At 45.1% G+C, this 19,237-nt stretch overlaps 1 protein-coding gene across 1 annotated transcript in view; it reads right to left on the bottom strand.

Moving 5' to 3' along the window:
• The window catches only part of crhr2 (corticotropin releasing hormone receptor 2), a 101,215-nt gene extending 82,291 nt beyond the window's left edge, over positions 1-18,924 (bottom strand). The window contains exons 1-2 of the mRNA XM_077217333.1: positions 18,708-18,924; positions 18,499-18,618 (exon numbers count right to left, since the gene is read on the bottom strand). Coding sequence (XP_077073448.1) covers positions 18,499-18,618; positions 18,708-18,828 — 241 coding nt within the window. The 5' untranslated portion in view covers positions 18,829-18,924. The remainder of the gene's footprint in view (positions 1-18,498; positions 18,619-18,707) is intronic.
• Positions 18,925-19,237: the final 313 nt, after the last annotated feature.

Raw genomic sequence — 19,237 nt, 5'->3', positions numbered from 1 at the left:
AGTGTGATATTTTTTTTGGGGGGGGGGCTGCGATTTGCGATTTAAAATGAAATACAATACAATCTTTGAAATAAATTAAAAAAGTAGCACAAATAAATACAATAGAATAACGATAAAAATGAAAAAGAGAAAAGTTTTCTGAGTAGATCTAACACTTGTATTCAGAAATACTACAGAAACTGAATAAAGTAATCAAATGTAAAATAACACTGAATAGTCTTTTAGTCCTGTATAAATTAAATACATAGACCAGAGCCACAACTAAACAGAACAGAGATAGGTTTGATATTGGGAGACAATTGACTATTGTATGCAGCCTAATTTGCGCACATTAGTAAAACTCGGTTTTACTTTCACTTTCGCACATACTCTGAGAGTGGCGGTGCTAAATGTGCCTTCTACAAGATAAGACATTTAACTGTTGCACTACGAATCATCCAACATCATCACGCAGTCAGTGAACTGATTCATGCTGCACTGTGTGCGACGGCAACTCGTGCTGGATGAGCAGAGCAGACGTTTACAATACTTTACAAATGTTTTTATTTGATAAAAACAGCAAAACGACAGTGGAGGTGGTGTACATCATAATGTAATGTGAATGCAGCGGTGGCATATTCTATGCTAATTTATTTCACCCTCATGCTCCATCGTGGCGATATCCCCATCAAGAAATCTCGTCACATTTTATTCTTGCAAGATCTCATTGTCTCTGTGGTGTCTTCAGTCTCCTCGTCCAGAGCCACGACCCCAGTGATAAAGACTTCAGACTTGACTCGGACTCCAGTAATAAAGACTTCAGACTTGACACGGACTCCAGTGATAAAGACTCCAGTCTTGACTCGAATTCCAGCTAAAAGACTCCAGACTTGACTCTGACTGCAGTGATAAAGACTTCAGACTTGACTCAGACTCCAGTGAAAAAGACTCCAGTGATAACTTGACTTGACTAGGACTCCAGTGATAAAGACTCCAGACATGACTAGGACTCCAGTGATAAAGACTCCAGTGATAAAGACTCCAGACTTGACTCAGACTCCAGTGGTAAAGACTCCAGACTTGACTCAGACTCCAGTGATAAAGACTCCAGACTTGACTCAGACTCCAGTGATAAAGACTCCAGACTTGACTCAGACTCCAGTGGTAAAGACTCCAGACTTGACTCAGACTCCAGGAATAAAGACTCCAGACTTGACTCAGACTCCTGTGATAAAGATTCCAGACTTGACTCAGACTCCAGCTAAAAGACTCCATACTTGACTCAGACTCCAGTAATACAGACTTCAGACTTGACTCAGACTCAAGTGATAAAGACTCCAGACTTGACTCGAACTCCAGCTAAAAGACTCCAGACTTGACTAGGACTCCAGTGATAAAGACTACAGACTTGACTCAGACGCCAGTGATAAAGACTACAGACTTGACTAGGACTCCAATGATAAAGACTACAGACTTGACTAGGACTCCAGAGATAAAGACTTCAGACTTGACTCAGACTCCAGTGATAAAGACTCTAGTGATAAAGACTACATACTTGACTCAGACTTCAGCTAAAAGACTCCAGACCTGACTCAGACTCCAGTGATAAAGACTTCAGACTTGACTCAGACTCCAGTGATAGAGACTTCAGACTTGACGATTACTCCAGTGATAAAGACTTCAGACTTGACTCAGACTCCAGTGATAAAGACTCCAGTGATAACTTGACTTGAATCGAACTCCAGCTAAAAGACTCCAGACTTGACTAGGACTCCAGTGATAAAGACTCCAGAATTGACTAGGACTCCAGTGATAAAGACTCCAGACTTGACTAGGACTCCAGTGATACAGACTTCAGACTTGACTCAGACTCGAGTGATAAAGACTCCAGACTTGACTCGAACTCCAGCTAAAAGACTCCAGACTTGACTAATGCTTTCTGTACACCTAAAGACTTTGAAAAGATTTAGAAAAGACTTTATAAGATTATCAGCTCACATCTAAAGACTTGGGTTCACAGTTTTTAGTCTCAGACTAAAGACTTGCGATAATATCAAACATGTTTGATATGAAAGACTAGAGAAAGACTGGCATAAATCGGGTCGCCGATTGCAGATTATCACCTCACATTTAACGATCGAGACGACGGGAGCGCGCCGAGACTCCAGTAAGATTCCTAAAGACCGCCGGTCTTTAGTCTGGGACTGTGAAAATCCTTTGGTGTACGCCCGGCATAAGACTCCAGTGATAAAGACTACAGACTTGACTCAGACGCCAGTGATAAAGACTACAGACTTGACTAGGACTCCAGTGATAAAGACTACAGACTTGACTCGAACTCCAGCTAAAAGACTCCAGACTTGACTAGGACTCCAGTGATAAAGACTACAGACTTCACTCAGACGCCAGTGATAAAGACTACAGACTTGACTAGGACTCCAATGATAAAGACTACAGACTTGACTAGGACTCCAGAGGTAAAGACTTCAGACTTGACTCAGACTCCAGTGATAAAGACTCAAGACTTGATAAAGACTCTAGTGATAAAGACTACATACTTGACTCAGACTTCAGCTAAAAGACTCCAGACTTGACTCAGACTCCAGTGATAAAGACTTCAGATTTGACTCAGACTCCAGTGATAAAGACTCCAGACTTGACTCATACTCCAGTGATAAAGACTTCAGACTTGACTCAGACTCCAGTGATAAAGAGTCCAGTGATAACTTGACTTGAATCGAACTCCAGCTAAAAGACTCCAGACTTGACTAGGACTCCAGTGATAAAGACTCCAGACTTGACTAGGACTCCAGTGATACAGACTTCAGACTTGACTCAGACTCAAGTGATAAAGACACCAGACTTGACTCGAACTCCAGCTAAAAGACTCCAGACTTGACTCAGACTCCAGTGATAAAGACTTCAGACTTGATTCAGACTCCAGTGATAAAGACTCCAGACTTGACTCATACTCCAGTGATAAAGACTTCAGACTTGACTCAGACTCCAGTGATAACTTGACTTGAATCGAACTCCAGCTAAAAGACTCCAGACTTGACTAGGACTCCAGTGATAAATACTCCAGACTTGACTAGGACTCCAGTGGTAAAGACTCCAGACTTGACTCAGACTCCAGTGATAAAGACTTCAGACTTTACTCGAACTCCAGCTAAAAGACTCCAGACTTGAATCTGACTTCAGACTTGTGTAAGGAATTTAGCTCAGGTTTGGGGAATAAGTATTCAACAATTATTAATTGAGGATCAACAGTGATTGAATACGGGTCTGAACTAGATCATCATACATAAAAATCACCCAAATAGGGATTATATAGCTCACGCGTCTGCTTCAGATATATATAGTTAATTAACACAACGAATTGTAATTAATTAAGTATATAATTCACATGCAGGCGGGCTATATTAATTTTCAGAATACCTTAATAGAGTTAACTGTAACTATTATCCCAACTAGTCAGTTCGTCCACCGAGCTGCTTGTTTGATATTCGTTATCAATTCTCAAAAAAGTTTATCCTTAGTATCAGTTTACTGATCAAATTAGTTAACTTAAACAGTATCAGCTCGTAGCTTTAGATCATACATTAAAGAGGCTTTGTTCCGTGGCCAACAAACAGAGACAATCGAGAGTATAATGAGTTTAATAAAAAGGAACTAGAAAATACAACTACATTTAACAATGAATATATCGAATAATAAAAGCAAAAACAGTAAGAAAGAAAAGTAGAAGACAGGAAAACGTCTCAGGTTACGTATGTAACCCTGGTTCCCTGAGAGGGAACGAGACGCTGCGTTGAGACGCGGTGGGAACGCTCTGCGTGATTGCGTCGTGAAGCACGTGTATAATCAGTCCAATGGAAGAGCGAGACGTCATAGGCGGTGACGTCATAGACCAGGAAGCTATAAAGCACACCAGAAAACAGACCGCGACAGCTTCTGAAAAAGCCTGAAGCAAGTCGATCAGGGCATGCAGGAAGTATGGCAGGAGAACGCAGCGTCTCGTTCCCTCTCAGGGAACCAGGGTTACATACGTAACCTGAGACGTTCCCTTTCAAGGGAACTCGAGCTGCGTTGAGACGCGGTGGGAACCCCATACCCACTACGCCATAAGACAAATGCCCGTTCTGTGTGAAGTCCTTGCGCACACTAGAAGCAAGCAACCTAGCCCCGGGAGTGGAGAGGTGTAGGCATAAAATCTGACAAATTTATGAGGTGAGGACCAGCCTGCCGCATTACAAATATCCTGAAGGGAAACACCCGAAATTAAAGCCTAGAAGCAGCCATACTCCTTGTAGAATGGGCCTGAACAGCCACAGGTGAACGCTGTCCGGCCGCTGCATAAGCAAGTGAGATAGCCTCAACAACCCACTTGCTCATTATCTGTTTAGATGCAGGGCAACCTATCTTAGGTTACCCGAAGCAGACAAATAATTGTTCTGATAAACGCCACTGAGCAGCCCTGTGGACCTAAGCATCCAAAGCCCGGACAGGGCATAACAGATTTAAGATTTTCCTGATCTGGGATATTAAAGGTGGAGGACAGAAGGCCTGGAGCACAAATGACCCGCACATTTAGTAGGGACCTAGAAATACAACCCGATCTGGGGTGAAGAAATACTACCACCAACCAGGTGCAAATCCAAGTACGTGCAAGCCTCAGCCTCATGTACCACGGAGAAGACGAAATTAAGGATCTCTCCTCAGAGATAGCCCAGCAAAGAAACATTCATTACAGAAATCAAGTACTGTACCAACAGGGCAGAAACGAGATTCAGAAGGCGTTCTCTGCACCAGGCAGAGAACAGCATATTAGTCTTCTCGTGGAGGGAGCTCTAGACTGGAGTATGGTCTCCACGACCTCGGTCGAGAAAACCTGAATCTATGAGCTGGGCCCCCTCAGAGGCCGAGCCCACAGTATCCACAACTCCAGAGCTCCCAGGAGCAAAGATATCGGGAAAAGCGTATAGGTGTAGTGGCAACCACACCTATTACATTACATCCAGTCCAAGCGGAGCTGGATGCGTGAGGGAGAACCACAAGGGCAATGCATTGTACAAGCGATGCGAAAGGTCGACTTGTAGTTTGACCGAAGTTCTCCCTAAGAAGCTCCACCACCTCGGGGTGAAGTCTCCATTCACACGGAAACATCCGTCGATAGCATTATGCGTCGACAAGAAGCCTCCAACACTGGGCCTGGGCGAGGAACCAAGGTTCTTCCACATGAGCGAGGCACGAAGGCATAGCCGTGTGACCTTGATCATGCGAAAACGGATTTCCCCTCGGAGAAAACTCCTTGGTCCCGAGCCACCACTGCAGGGGTCTCATGTACTGAAGGCCAAAAGTAACTACGTTGGACGCAACTGCCATGAGCCCCAGCCAAAGACCTTTCACCGAGCGGCCACTCATGACCGCCCCCCATCCTGTGAGGGAAGCATCCGTCGATAGCGTGACGCGTCGACAAGAAGCACCCAGCACTGGGCCCTGGGCGAGGAACCAAGGTTTCTTCCACATGACCGAGGCACGAAGGCATAGCCGCGTGACCTTGATCATGCGAAAACGGATTTCCCCTCGGAGAAAACCCCTTGGTCCCGAGCCACCACTGCAGGGGTCTCATGTACAGAAGGCCAAAAGTTACTACGTTGGACGCAACTGCCATGAGCCCCAGCCAAAGACCTTTCACCGAGCGGCCACTCATGACCGCCCCCCATCCTGTGAGGGAAGCATCCGTCGATAGCGTGACGCGTCGACAAGAAGCACCCAGCTCTGGGCCCTGGGCGAGGAACCAAGGTGTCTTCCACATGACCGAGGCACGAAGGCATAGCCGCCTGACCTTGATCATGCGAAAACGGATTTCCCCTCGGAGAAAACCCCTTGGTTCCGAGCCACCACTGCAGGGGTCTCATGTACAGAAGGCCAAAAGTAACTACGTTAGACGCAACTACCATGAGCCCCAACAGTCGCAGAGACTGTTTGCAGTGAGTGACTGACCTAGTTTTACATTCTTTACGGCTGTGAGAATCGCAGAAATACGTGCAGGAGACAGACGTGCTTGCATTGTTGTCGAATCCCATAATACACCTAGAAAGTGGTCCTCTGAGCTGGGAGGAGTACACTCTTTTTGGTGTTGAGCCGCAACCCCAACCTCCTTATGTGGGACAGAACGACATCTCGATGTTGAACTGCCAAAAGCTCGGACTGAGCTAAAATCAACCAATCGTCGATATAATTTAATACGCGAATGCCCTGGAATCTCAGAGGAGCCAGAGCTGCATCCACGCATATTGTAAAAGGTGTGGGGTGATAACCTAGGCCGAATGGAAGAACCCGATACTGGTATGCTTCGCCCCTGAAAGCAAACCTCAGGAACCTCCTGTGATGAGGATGGATAGATAAGTAAGCGTCCTTTAAGTCTATTGTGACAAACCAGTCCTCGGACTGAATCTGTGACACAATCATATTTAGCGTAAGCATACTTTGAACTTAAGATTCTGAAACCTGCTGTTTAATTGACGCAGGTCTAGAGTAGGACGCAACCCCTCATCCTCTTTCGGAACAATGAAGTAATGGCAGTAAAACCCTGACTGTCTGCCGGGAGGAGGAACCCCTTCTACAGCTCCTTTTGCAGAAGTGTCAGTACTTCCTGCTCCATAACCAAAGCCTGCTCGGGCTCCACCACAGTGGGGAGGACCCCTAGAAATCTGGGCGGACAAGAACCGAATTCTGAACCCTTTTCTATAGTGTGCAGGACCCACCGAGAAATATGTGGCAGTAGTTTCCACGCTGCCAGAAATTCTACTAGGGGAACCAGTCTCTCAAGACTGGCCTCTGGATTTGGTTGAACAGTCAGTACGGTGCCCTGAAGCGGCGAACCGGCAGGGAACAACCGAACTGACCGTTCTACGACCCTCCTCGGAGGATCGTATGGGGACGCTGACACCTCGATGCCCTGAACGCCGAACCGGCAGGGAACAACCGAACTGGCAGCGCTGCGACCCTCCTCAGAGAGTCGCACCCCAGAGGGCGCCGAGGAGAAACGATTTCTCAAAACCGTCCCTGCCCCGGAGGAGCCCTCAGAAGCTTTATTAGAGATGACGACAGTCCTCAGATCTTGCCTCCCTTTAAATAACTTAGTTCCAACGACCCTCCTCGGAGGATCATTGGAAAAAGCAGGCACCTCGGCACCCTGAAACGGCGAACCGGCAGGGAAACCGAACTGACTGCTCTACGACCCCCCTCGGAGGATCGTTTGGGGACACTGACACCTTGGTGTCCTGAACGGCGAACCGGCAGGAAAACCGAACTGGCAGCGCTGCGACCCTCCTCAGAGAGTCGCAGCCCAGAAGGCGCCGAGGAGAAACGATTTTCTCAAAACCATCCCTACCCCGGAGGGGACCACCCTTTAGAAGCCTGATAGCCTCGGCGTCAGGGCTTCCTATTGTCCAAGCTTTTTTAGAGATAAAATAGTCCTCAGATCTTGCATATCTCTAACTGGCTAGACTGCTACCGCCACCCAAGTCCCCTTCGATTGTGGAGGAGCCCAAATGGCGATGCTCGTTCTTGCACTCTGTGCTGCGAGGAGCTTAGTAGACTGAGACTGCTCCGCCCAGCAGTCCCGGGAACATTAGATTGGTGAGGAAGAAACCTCTGGAACGCCGCTGAACGGTTTATTCTTAGTTTTGTTCTGTTTTGTTTTTGAAAGCGGAGCGTCCAGAAGAACAGACATAATTTTATCTTATTTTTCTTTATTTTTAAATCAGAAAAACGTATATATATATATATATATATATATATATATATATATAAATATATCACTCCGTGGCCACCAGCAGGAAAAACAACCGAACTGGCCGTGCTGCGACCCTCCTCAGAGAGTCGCCACCCAGAGGACGCAGAGGAGAAACGATTTCTCGAAACCGTCCCTCCCCAGTATAGTTTATCTGTTTTTGCACGACGCAATTCTCGAATAGCGTCAGTGCTGACAACCTCACATTCATCCATGTCTTTATAATTTACCCACCAGCGTTGCCTAATAAAACATTTTATTTAGATGGCTGGTGGGTAACGTCGGGGTTAAAAATGATGACGCCGACTCGGGAGAGAGAAAGCTAGCAAGCGTCTCTTTAACCCGAGGCACTGTCATACCATGATACTTAATACCCATAGCATTACTATAGTTAGACGTTGGGCATTAAACACATAAAATAGAAACCGACTTATTCCACGATCTCGACACCTCAGTGTGGTGTGGAGATAGGGAAAAAACGGCAGTCCCCGACGAGGAGGCTGAGATACAGAGTTTTTCTGTTTTTAGATTTATTTCATCTAATAAACTCTTTTTATTTTCACTCTCATAATGTTCAGCTGGCCAGAAAATATTTAACTAGCAACAGCACTAGATAAACCTCCTTTTAAAGCTCCTCTTTATTCAACAGAGTTATGAGCTGACTTATTTATTCATTTATTGAAAACTCCAACATCTGCCTTTGCTTAATATCTTTATTTGTTTTGTTCTCTTTTTCTTAACAAAACACTAACGATACCAATTCCTCGGAACTGGAAATCGCCAGCACTGGATCTGGCAGGTGAAAGCTGAGATAGGGCGGGGCCCGTCCCAACCCCCGCTGTCAGATCCGTTTGCGAACCCCAAAATGCGAGTCGCCGCCGTGCATCGGCAACAGCGGGACCCGCGCGGGGTGCGCGAACCGAACCGTCCTCCTCGAAGAGCGCCCGGCGGGAGCGGAGCGTCCTCATGGACAGCTTCTCGCAATGCTCACAGTCAGCCCCCTCGAGAACTGACTGTGGCATGCTCCACTCCCAAATAGTAACAAAAAGCTGATGTGTGTGTCCCCACCCGTGATATAACGTGGGCAGGGAACAACACAAAAGCTGCTTGCTCTCTTTTGCCATAATATATATATATATATTGCAACTTGACAGACAACAATAAATTTGACAAGGAAAGAATACACAGATCGCTTGCTGAAGGCAACAGAAGCTGTCGCGGTCTGTTTTCTGGTGTGCTTTATAGCTTCCTGGTCTATGACGTCACCGCCTATGACGTCTCGCTCTTCCATTGGACTGATTATACACGTGCTTCACGACGCAATCACGCAGAGCGTTCCCACCGCGTCTCAACGCAGCTCGAGTTCCCTTGAAAGGGAACAAAGATTGTTACCACAGTTGAACCTTAAGAACCAACAAGGAAAATACACACTTTAACGCGCTTGAATCTGGATTGAATTAATACTTGCAAGGGACCTTTATGTCGCTGGACAAGCAGGCGTGTGTGGGTGTGGATGTCCTCGTAGTTGGTGAGCTGGAAGCGTCCTTTCGGTGTTTCGAGAGCTTGTTTTGCTCACGGGAAATTCGAAAGTCTTAAAGGTATGCTGTGGAGGAGTCCTTTCACCCAGAGGATATAGGACTTCTATCAAAAACGTAAAATGCTGCGTTCGGTCTGCTGACAAGAACTGAGCATCAAATAAAAGACTGAGTTAAACGTAAAATAAAACCAAAGATAAAATAAGACGACTAGGTCGCAGGACATACACAGGAAGAGTAGCACGAACAAGAGAGTGAAGAAGAGCCATGTCGCATCTTTTAAAGTGAAATTTAACGCCCCTTCTTTGACTTGACTCAGACGCCAGTGATAAAGACTACAGACTTGACTAGGTGATAAAGGTGACTCCAGTGATAAAGACTACAGACTTGACTAGGACTCCAGAGGTAAACACTCCAGACTTGACTCAGACTCCAGTGATAAACACTCCAGACTTAATAAAGACTCCAGTGATAAAGACTACAGACTTGACTCAGACTTCAGCTAAAAGACTCCAGACTTGACTCAGACTCCAGTGATAAACACTCCAGACATGATAAAGACTCCAGTGATAAAGACTCCAGACTTGACTCAGACTTCAGCTAAAAGACTCCAGACTAGACTCAGACTCCAGTGATAAAGACTTCAGACTTGATTCAGACTCCAATGATAAAGACTCCAGACTTGACTCAGACTCCATTGATAAAGACTCCAGATTTGACTCAGACTCCAGTGATAAAAGACTCCCGATAAAGACTCCAGTGATAATTTTACTTGACTTGACTCAAACTCCAGCTAAAAGACTCCAGACTTGACTAGGACTCCAGCTAAAATACTCCAGACTTGATTAAGACTCCAGTGATAAAGACTCCAGACTTGACTAGGACTCCAGTGGTAAAGACTCCAGACTTGACTCAGACTCCAGTGATAAAGACTCCAGACTTGATAAAGACTCCAGTGATAAAGACTCCAGACTTGACCCAGACTCTAGTGATAAAGACTCCAGTGATAAAGACTCCAGACTTGACTCAGACTCCAGTGATAAAGACTCCAGACTTGACTCAGACTCCAGTGATAAAGACTCCAGACTTGCCTCGAACTCCAGCTTGAAGACTCCTAGACTTAACTTGGCGCTCATCAGTAACTTTTAGATTAGTATTGCCACTTGGCTCCTAAACTATGGAATCATCTTCGTAGCACTGTTCAAGTCTCTCTCAATTTAGGTCTAGACTAAAGACCATTTTTTTCAGTCAAACATAGCCCTAATTAATTAATTCGTTCTTTTGCATTTCTTCTGAACAAATCCCCAAAATGTGACCTGTGCCATGCGTTTGTCACAGTGTGTGTGGGTTGAAGGAGAAGTCTGAGTCAGAAAGGCTTCAATTCCAAACGTTTTACTTAAAGTTTACTCACAGGTACATATAGGCAGGAAGACGGGTAGGAACACTCACAACAACACCTAAGCATTTAAAAGAACCGACAAAGACAGACTGAAAACAAGCAAACTAAATACAGGCACTGATGAGTCAAAAAAAAGGGTGATGATGATGGGCTAGTGACGGTTACGGTTACAGACAAACAGAAGATCAAAACAGACATAAACGGGACATTACTCCCCCCCTCCGGAAAGTGCGACCTCGCACCGAAGACGGACCCAGGGCGGAGCAGGATGAGCAGGCGGCCAGGACAGAGCAGGCCCTACGGGCGACCACGGCGGAGAGGACCCTTCGGGCGGCCGTGCAGGTGAGGACCCTTTGGGCGGTCGTGGCGGTGAAGAACCTTCAGGCGGCCACGGCAGTGAAGATCCTTCGGGCGGCCACGGCGGTGAAGACCCTTCGGGAGGCCATGGCGGAGACGACGGAGGGAGGAGCCATGAAGGAGGTGGGGCTGACGACTCCAGGGAGCCGACTGACGGGGGCGGAGCAGGTGAAAGAGGAGACCAGGGTGGAGCCGGAGAGCCGACAAACCTAGGCGACGCCGAGGTTCCGGCGGGACATGGCGACGCCGCCGGCTCTGGTGACAGAAGTGCAGGCGGGGACACAGAAGGACATGGTGAAGGCAGAGGGAGTGAGGACCAAAGGGGAACTGAAGGAAGTGCGGAGTCCGACTGAGCCGGGGGGATGAAGGGACGAGGTGAAGCCAGAGGAGTGCAGTCCAGAGGTGAGGGAAGGTGGACGAGTGACCAAGGTGAATCCGGGGGGACGAGGGAGCCTGGCGGAACTAGGGGACTGAAGGGCCACGGTGAAGCAGAGGGAGGTAAGGGCCAAGGTGGAGCAGATGGGACGAAGGGCAGAGGTAGAGTCCTGGTTGCGGAGGTTGGAGGTGGAGGCCTGGGATCCACCAACCAAACTGGAGCTGCAGGCTGGCAGACCCACGGCAACTCCACCTCACAGAGGGAGATAAGATATGGGCCAGATGGGCTGACAGGCTGAGGCAGAAGATCAGAGAGGTGGCAGAAGAGAGGAGGTAGGAGAGGGTGGCTGGGTGGGCATACAGGCCTAGGTGCACTCTCTGGCTGGGCAGACGGGACGTGAACAGTCTGTGAAGGCTCTGGGGTGGACGGCGCCAGCGGTGAAGAAGTCTCTGGGCTGGACGGCGCCAGTAGCGAGGGCTCTGGGCTGGACGGCGCCAGTAGCGAGGGCTCTGGGCTGGACGGCGCCAGCGGCGAGGGCTCTGGGCTGGATGGCATCAGCGGTGAGGGCTCTGGGCTGGATGGCGCCTGCGGCGAAAGCTCTGGGCTGAACGGCGCCAGCGGCGAGGGCTCTGAGAAAAAGTCTATTAAGTCAAACTCCATCTGATCCCGGACGAGGACCAGCGGTGAAGGCTCTGGGCTGGACGGGACCAGCGGCGAATGCTCTGTGCTGGACGGGACCAGCGGTGAAGGCTCTGTGAAAAAGTCTATTAAGTCAAACTCCATCTGATCCCGGACGAGGACCAGCGGTGAAGGCTCTGTGCTGGACGGGACCAGCGGTGAAGGCTCTGTGCTGGACGGGACCAGCGGTGAAGGCTCTGTGCTGGACGGGACCAGCGGTGAAGGCTCTGGGCTGGACGGGACCAGCGGTGAAGGCTCTGTGCTGGACGGGACCAGCGGTGAAGGCTCTGTGCTGGACGGGACCAGCGGTGAAGGCTCTGTGCTGGACGGGACAAGCGGTGAAGGCTCTGTGCTGGACGGGACCAGCGGTGAAGGCTCTGTGCTGGATGGGACAAGCGGTGAAGGCTCTGTGCTGGACGGGACCAGCGGTGAAGGCTCTGTGCTGGACGGGACCAGCGGTGAAGGCTCTGTGCTGGACGGGACCAGCGGTGAAGGCTCTGTGCTGGACGGGAGCAGCGGTGAGGGCTCTGGGCAAGACGGGATCAGTGGTGAAGGCTCTGGACTAAAACGAGACGCATTATCATGCCACAACACCAACTGGAAATACTTCTCGAAGTTCCCCCAGGGCCCATCAGGTCTCAACGTGAGACCAAGGCACGCCTGCCCGGAAGAACACAATGAGGCTGGTGTCATCATAAGGAACGAATGGTACTAAGTTCAAATACCTGTGTGTGGGCCTCGAGGGACAGATCCTCCTGAGAGAGGAGAAGAATTTCCACCACTGCAAACTCCAAACTGTCTTGGTCGGTTCTTCTGTCACGGTGTGTGTGGGTTGAAGGAGAAGACTGAGTCAGAAAGGCTTCAATTCCAAACGTTTTACTTAAAGTTTACTCACAGGTACATATAGGCAGTAAGACGGGCAGAAACATTCACAACAACACCTAAGCATTTAAAATAACCGACAAAGACAGACTGAACACTTTCTAAATAGCAAACTAAATACAGGCACTGATGAACAAAAACCAGGTGACACAGATGAAGGTGATTAACAATACACAGGTGATGATAATGGGCTAATGACGGTTGGCATGGAGATAGATGAGTGGCGGGAAAACAAAGGACATGTGACTGAAACTGAAGACAAACAGAAGATCAAAACAGACATAAACGTGACAGCATTCAGCGAGGGGCATCTTCAACGTCTGTGTCTCTACAACCTTCCTTAACAGAGGATGAACTGCTGCTGCTCTCAGATCAATCCTGGATGGAGCTCAAAGACTACAATCAATGGACAATCATATTTATTTAAGTATAGGCATTATATTTGGACTGTAACGCCTGGTTACTCCAAAGGTTTTTTTCTCCATCAGCCAACATCAATCAGAGTTTTTTGTTCTTTGCTACAGTTGCTTTTTACTTGCACCCTAGGGGACTAAATGAATGATGTAGCTACTATGTAAAATGTGTTGTGCATACATATATATGCCATGACTTTCAATTAATTCCTCAATTAAACTGGTTAGGGGTAGGCGATGTGATTGGAATTTTAATCTTCTCATTGATATGCATCATTTTAACTATGGCAGTGATACACATCACAAATAGTAAATAGGCTCATCATTACATCAAATTGCTATACATGTCAACACATAAAGAATTAATAACTCCAACCTGCAACTACTATAAGTATATCCAACTTTACAATACATACAGTACACACATGTATGCAATATAGACTATATATCAAATCTTAACTGCTTGACTGTTTATATCATCACAAAATGTAAAGTATATTATTGCCCAGCAATATGTTTAAAGTTGGATATTTTCATGTACATCCAACTTACCAGCATAAATACGATAAACTTACGTAAAACAGTATATACTATATATATAGTAAATCTCAGCTGCATGATCGTTTGTATCACAGCAAAAGGTAAAATATATTATTGCACAGCACTATATATAAAGTTGAATACATAAGTGTAAACTTGACCATAATGTTGGTTTCTACTTTTGTAATACAACTTTATTCGAACAAGGGCAATAAATGTGACATTGCATATGTGCTAGAAATGTGCAAGAAATTGTTAAATTATGTATTAAAACTTTATGACAGTCGAAGAGAAACCCTCATTCAGTAGCAATTACACCATTAATAGCAGTTCTGTTAATTTATCACAATATTGCAAGTGAACAGAATTGTTCTTAGTGTTTCAACAAGATGCTTACTAAAGTTCTGTGAACACAGTTATTATTGCATCTACTATGACTTCAATCATTACATAAATCAATTTGAGCAATTAGTAGGGCATTTTAAGGCCCGTTCACACTATAGGCTAACGATAATGTTGAAGCTCTAAAATTGTTCCAAATATAAAAGAATAGCAGAGCATCACACCACAACTGCAACAACAATGGCACAAGGAAACGATATCAATGAAATACCTTTCAGAATATGTTTTTGTTCAGCTTAAGAACGATAGAATTAACAGAATCGACCCTGCTTTAAAAAGCTTGAGCATTTAAAGTGGCAAATGACAAAACTGCAGCACACTTATGATAAACAGAAAGATATCGTACACTGGTGTGGACACTAGTATAGTTATTGTTATGGTTATCTTTATAGTTATTGTTCTTGCTGTGAACAGGCCTTTATAGGCACAGATGGAATTAGCTTACTTTCACATTTTATCTGAATTCTGAAAGAAAAAAAAATTGGTGAAATGTATTCGCCAGAGCTTAGAGTACTTCAGTCTTATTAGTATATGATCATATAATTAAAATAGCCAAAACATTTAATCATTGATCTTATAACAAGAAGAGTTTTATGAATGACAAAATTTTCAATTCAGAGCTTTTTAGAGAGAGTTTTGTGGGCACAGATTCCCAGCAAGTCTACTTATATAAAATAATGAGGACAGTGGTTTGGGGGAGTGTGTCCTTTACAAAACTGGCATTGCTGAGCAAAGTGACCTCTGATAATAACAGTTTTCAGTACGCTGATATACTGAGGGAATGTAATTGACTTCCAAATCTCAAATCTTCCAAAATCCCTGGCATCTCAAATGAGCTGGTATCATTTGGATGTTTCAGGGTAAGCTAAAAACAAAAACAAATGTACTATTCGTTTAAAAAAAAGCTGTCATAATTGCATTGTTGTGCTTTTAATAGGCCAAATTACAATAACTTAATTATACATCAGCGAGTTATATGCTCATTAACTAGTGATTTGTTAATTTGTTCATGATTAATTGTGATTTTGTGTATATTGAGATATTGATACTTCAAGAAATTTGTGACATGTCATTGATAATAACTAATCTACAAATCTATATTAATTTTTAGTAATTGATTAGTTCATTGTGAATAAAATGCTCTAAATGTCATAAGTGAACATTATTATAAAAAAGAGTGAGTCAGAAGGAGAAACCGGCACTCTAAGTGTGTGTGTGTGTGTGTGTGTGTGTGTGTGTGTGTGTGTGTGTGTGTGTGTGTGTGTGTGTGTGTGTGGGTGTGTGTGTGTGTGTGTGTGTGTGTGTGTGTGTGTGTGTGTGTGTGTGTGTGTGTGTGTGTGTGTGTGTGTGTGTGTGTGTGTGTGCGTGCGTGTGTGTGTGTGTGTGTGTGTGTGTGTGTGTGTGTGTGTGTGTGTGCGTGTGCGTGTGCGTGTGTGTGTGTGTCAGTGTTGAATGGACAGTGCCTGCAGGAGTGTTTAGACTCGAGCGCCTCAGGGAACCGGCTCAATGACACCACACACAAACACACCAGTGTCACGCAGAACTTTCATACAAGCTATAAATAACCCTTCAAGGTTTGTCCCATTAATTAAGACTGAGCTGAGGCAGCAAACAATATCTAGATTCAACAAAATAAATCACGTAATGTGAACTTAATTAGGTAGTGCATTCACATGGGTTTTTTCTAGCAATGCATTGTAGTCACTGTTTATTGGCATGTGCTGTGTCAAATTCACTAAAGGAATCATGCCAATCAGGATCTGGTTTAATAACTCTCTTCTCCATCATTTGATGATCCCTTGATGAATTACTGCTGCCATGATTGCTAGAAACATTAAGTTAGTTATTTCATAAACTTCTTGACAGCGAGAGGCAAAAAGTGTCGACCTTTGTAAACGAAAAACAAAATCAGTTGAGCACATAACTGGTGCGCATGCGTGCTGAAAATGAACGATGCGCACCAGAAAACGTGAAGGGAAGTGTTTTGAGTACCATTTTTTTGGGACATGGACACGTTTACTTACTGGAGTACGATTTTCCTCCATCTCTGGTAATATATCAATCATGATTAGGGCAGCACGATATAATGTTTTAGCATCGATATTGTGATGTGCGTGTGCGCAAAATACTCACATCACAGGATGTGTGATGTCATGCACGTTTATAGGGATCTTAGTTGATCAGTTTCGGTTCGGAACGCATGCGATTCGCGGATAATTGCAAAGTTTACCCATCATGGAGTGAAAGTTTACCATCATTGTTGTGTTTTTAAGTCCTGTCAGTTTAAACATCAAGCAAAAGAACAAGACTGGCGCGCTGGAGAGCATGTGTAATGCGTAAGATCCCTCGTCTTAAAGTGACAGCAGCCTAATATACCCGTTTGTTAACACAATGTTAATCAAACAACAAAAGAGAAAGAGAAAATTACTTTAATGCCTGAAAAACATGAAGCACTACTAATTTCACTTGTGATGAGGACAGCTTGTAGGATAAGTGTGCCGTGTAAAGTGTGAGTACCAAGCAGATCTCCAGGTCTCCTTTGACAACCAGACCAAAAACGTTATGTGCACCCCTGAACATAATCATCCAAATTCAACCATGAAAAGGAGGCATATTTGTGCAGAAAAGATGGCACAGACCGACACCAGTCAGGTGACGACGGGATTAATGATGCCATTGAAAAATGCCAGTTGTGTTAATAAAAACACATAATGAGCCAATAAAACTGTAATATAATCAGCAGGTCACTATGAGCAGATCAAATGCACTTTCAGTGCTCAGCAATGAAAGGCTTAAATGTGCCCTGTATTGAATCAGCTCTGTATTATGTGCAAGTCACTTCAATACGCTGAAGAAAGTTGCACGCTGTGCCTCAGCCGCACACAAGGGAGAATGATCTGTGCTCATAACTGAAGATAACACACACTCACGCGCTTTAACAGACACATCGTGTGCATATGCAGTGACTTTATCATAAATCACAGTAAATGTGTACAGTCCAGTCAATGACACACTGAGATTACAGGTCTTCTGCATATCTTTTGATTTACAGTGTGATGTTTTGATCCAGGCAGGGTCTTAAAGATTAGATAAGATATATACAATAAATGCTCTGCAAATCCGTTTGAAATAACTGTCCTGTCCTGTGTTCGATTCTACACCTATACTGTCTATCAAAGGAGAAGTAAATCAATTTGTGTAATCTCGCTTTCAAATTATATAATAATGATCACAAATGCATACATTTGGCATGTTTATGAAAACGTAATAGTGCAAAATTTCACAACAAACAAGCAGACACAACTTCAACTCACATGTCAGATATTTAACGGCATATTTTTTCAGATAAAGTAAAAACAAAATATCTCTGTATCACTGATATTGAGCATCAGCATGAAGGCAGTGTGCGCGCGCGCGCGTGTGTGTGTGTGTGTGTGTGTGTGTGTGTGTGAACTTCACAGCTTTGCTTGATTTCCCACATTAAAGCAGAGAGCATGTGGCAGGGCAGATAACACACACCACAGAAGCACAAATGGTGAAGAAACAATTGGCCAGTGGTTCTCAACTCCAGCTCTCTCTGTGTGTGTGTGTGTGTGTGTGTGTGTGTGTGTGTGTGTGTGTGTGTGTGTGTGTGTGTGTGTGTGTGTGTGTGTGTGTGTGTGTGTGTGTGCGTGCGTGTGTGTGTGTGTTTGCGTGTGCTGGTGCGTGCCTCTGTGTGTGTGCGTGCGTGTGTGTGTGCGTGCGTGCGTGCGTGTGTGTGTGTGTGTGTGTGTGTGTGTGTGCGTGCGTGCGTGCGTGCGTGTGTATATTATATATATATATATATATATATATATATATATATATATATATATATATATATATATATATATAATATTTTTTTTGTTTGTTGCATTAATTACCTTTGAAAGAAAAAATGTCAAAAGCTATACTTGTCCTTTCAATCGTATAAGCTTTGAACAGTTATAAACAGAAACGTTTTTATCAATTCCCTGTCTCCACTCACTGACTCACTTCGCTGAGCATCTTTTTGCTGTAGGCTACTTTAACTCTGACTGAAGGACTGAGCCAGAGATCGAACAGTTATTCAGACACAGCTCTGCTACTGTACTAATGCTCAGTGAACACACTCTTACTGGTGGTGTTGTACTTCACGCCGTTGATGAACTCCGGGCACGGCCGCTCGATGATCCGCCCAGAGTTACTTCTCGGCCAGCAAGTTCCGATTTCATCCGTGGTGGAGTTACAATAGATGCCTTAGAGGAAGATATATAACCCGTGCTGATTAATGTGCATTACAAGTGCTGAATAACACAAATGCGCTAATAAAGAATTGAATCCCCACCATCGATACTCATCGACGCGAAAGACGAGTTCCCGTATAAAGTGTGCTGAAAAGCGTCCATAAGAGTGCAGTTGGAGTCGCCGAATTCCTCAATGAAGAACTGAAATAGTGACGCATCCATGATTAAACGCGTAACTCGAGCACAAATAACGGTTTCAGTAGGTTAGAGTCTTCCTCCCTGCCAACTTGATCCAGTGTCTTCCTCCTCACTGATGATAAACGCTCCTCGAGCGCGTGCCACAGTGGGAATGTTTTGTGCGCGCGTCCTCGGACAGAATGATGGTGATGTCATAATGGAATGTCAAGGATCAAAGCGGGAATATTTCCTCTGGAGATGTTTTCGTCACTGCCCGTTACCGTCGTAAGATATTGTGTAGTTCATTTGATTCAGATGTTTGACATGATAAGAAGACATCACTCTCAGACAGTGTAGGCTATACAGAACAATAATGATAACAAGACTAGTTGAAGGATTAATAATAGCCCACATATTATGGAGAAATATATGGGTCAATTACATTATTTATAGC

This window comes from Siphateles boraxobius, unplaced genomic scaffold, assembly GCF_051911475.1.
Source record: "Siphateles boraxobius isolate OS27281-9 unplaced genomic scaffold, OSU_SipBor_1 72, whole genome shotgun sequence".
Taxonomy (NCBI): Eukaryota; Metazoa; Chordata; class Actinopteri; order Cypriniformes; family Leuciscidae; genus Siphateles; species Siphateles boraxobius.
This window is presented reverse-complemented; position numbering and strand designations above follow the sequence as displayed.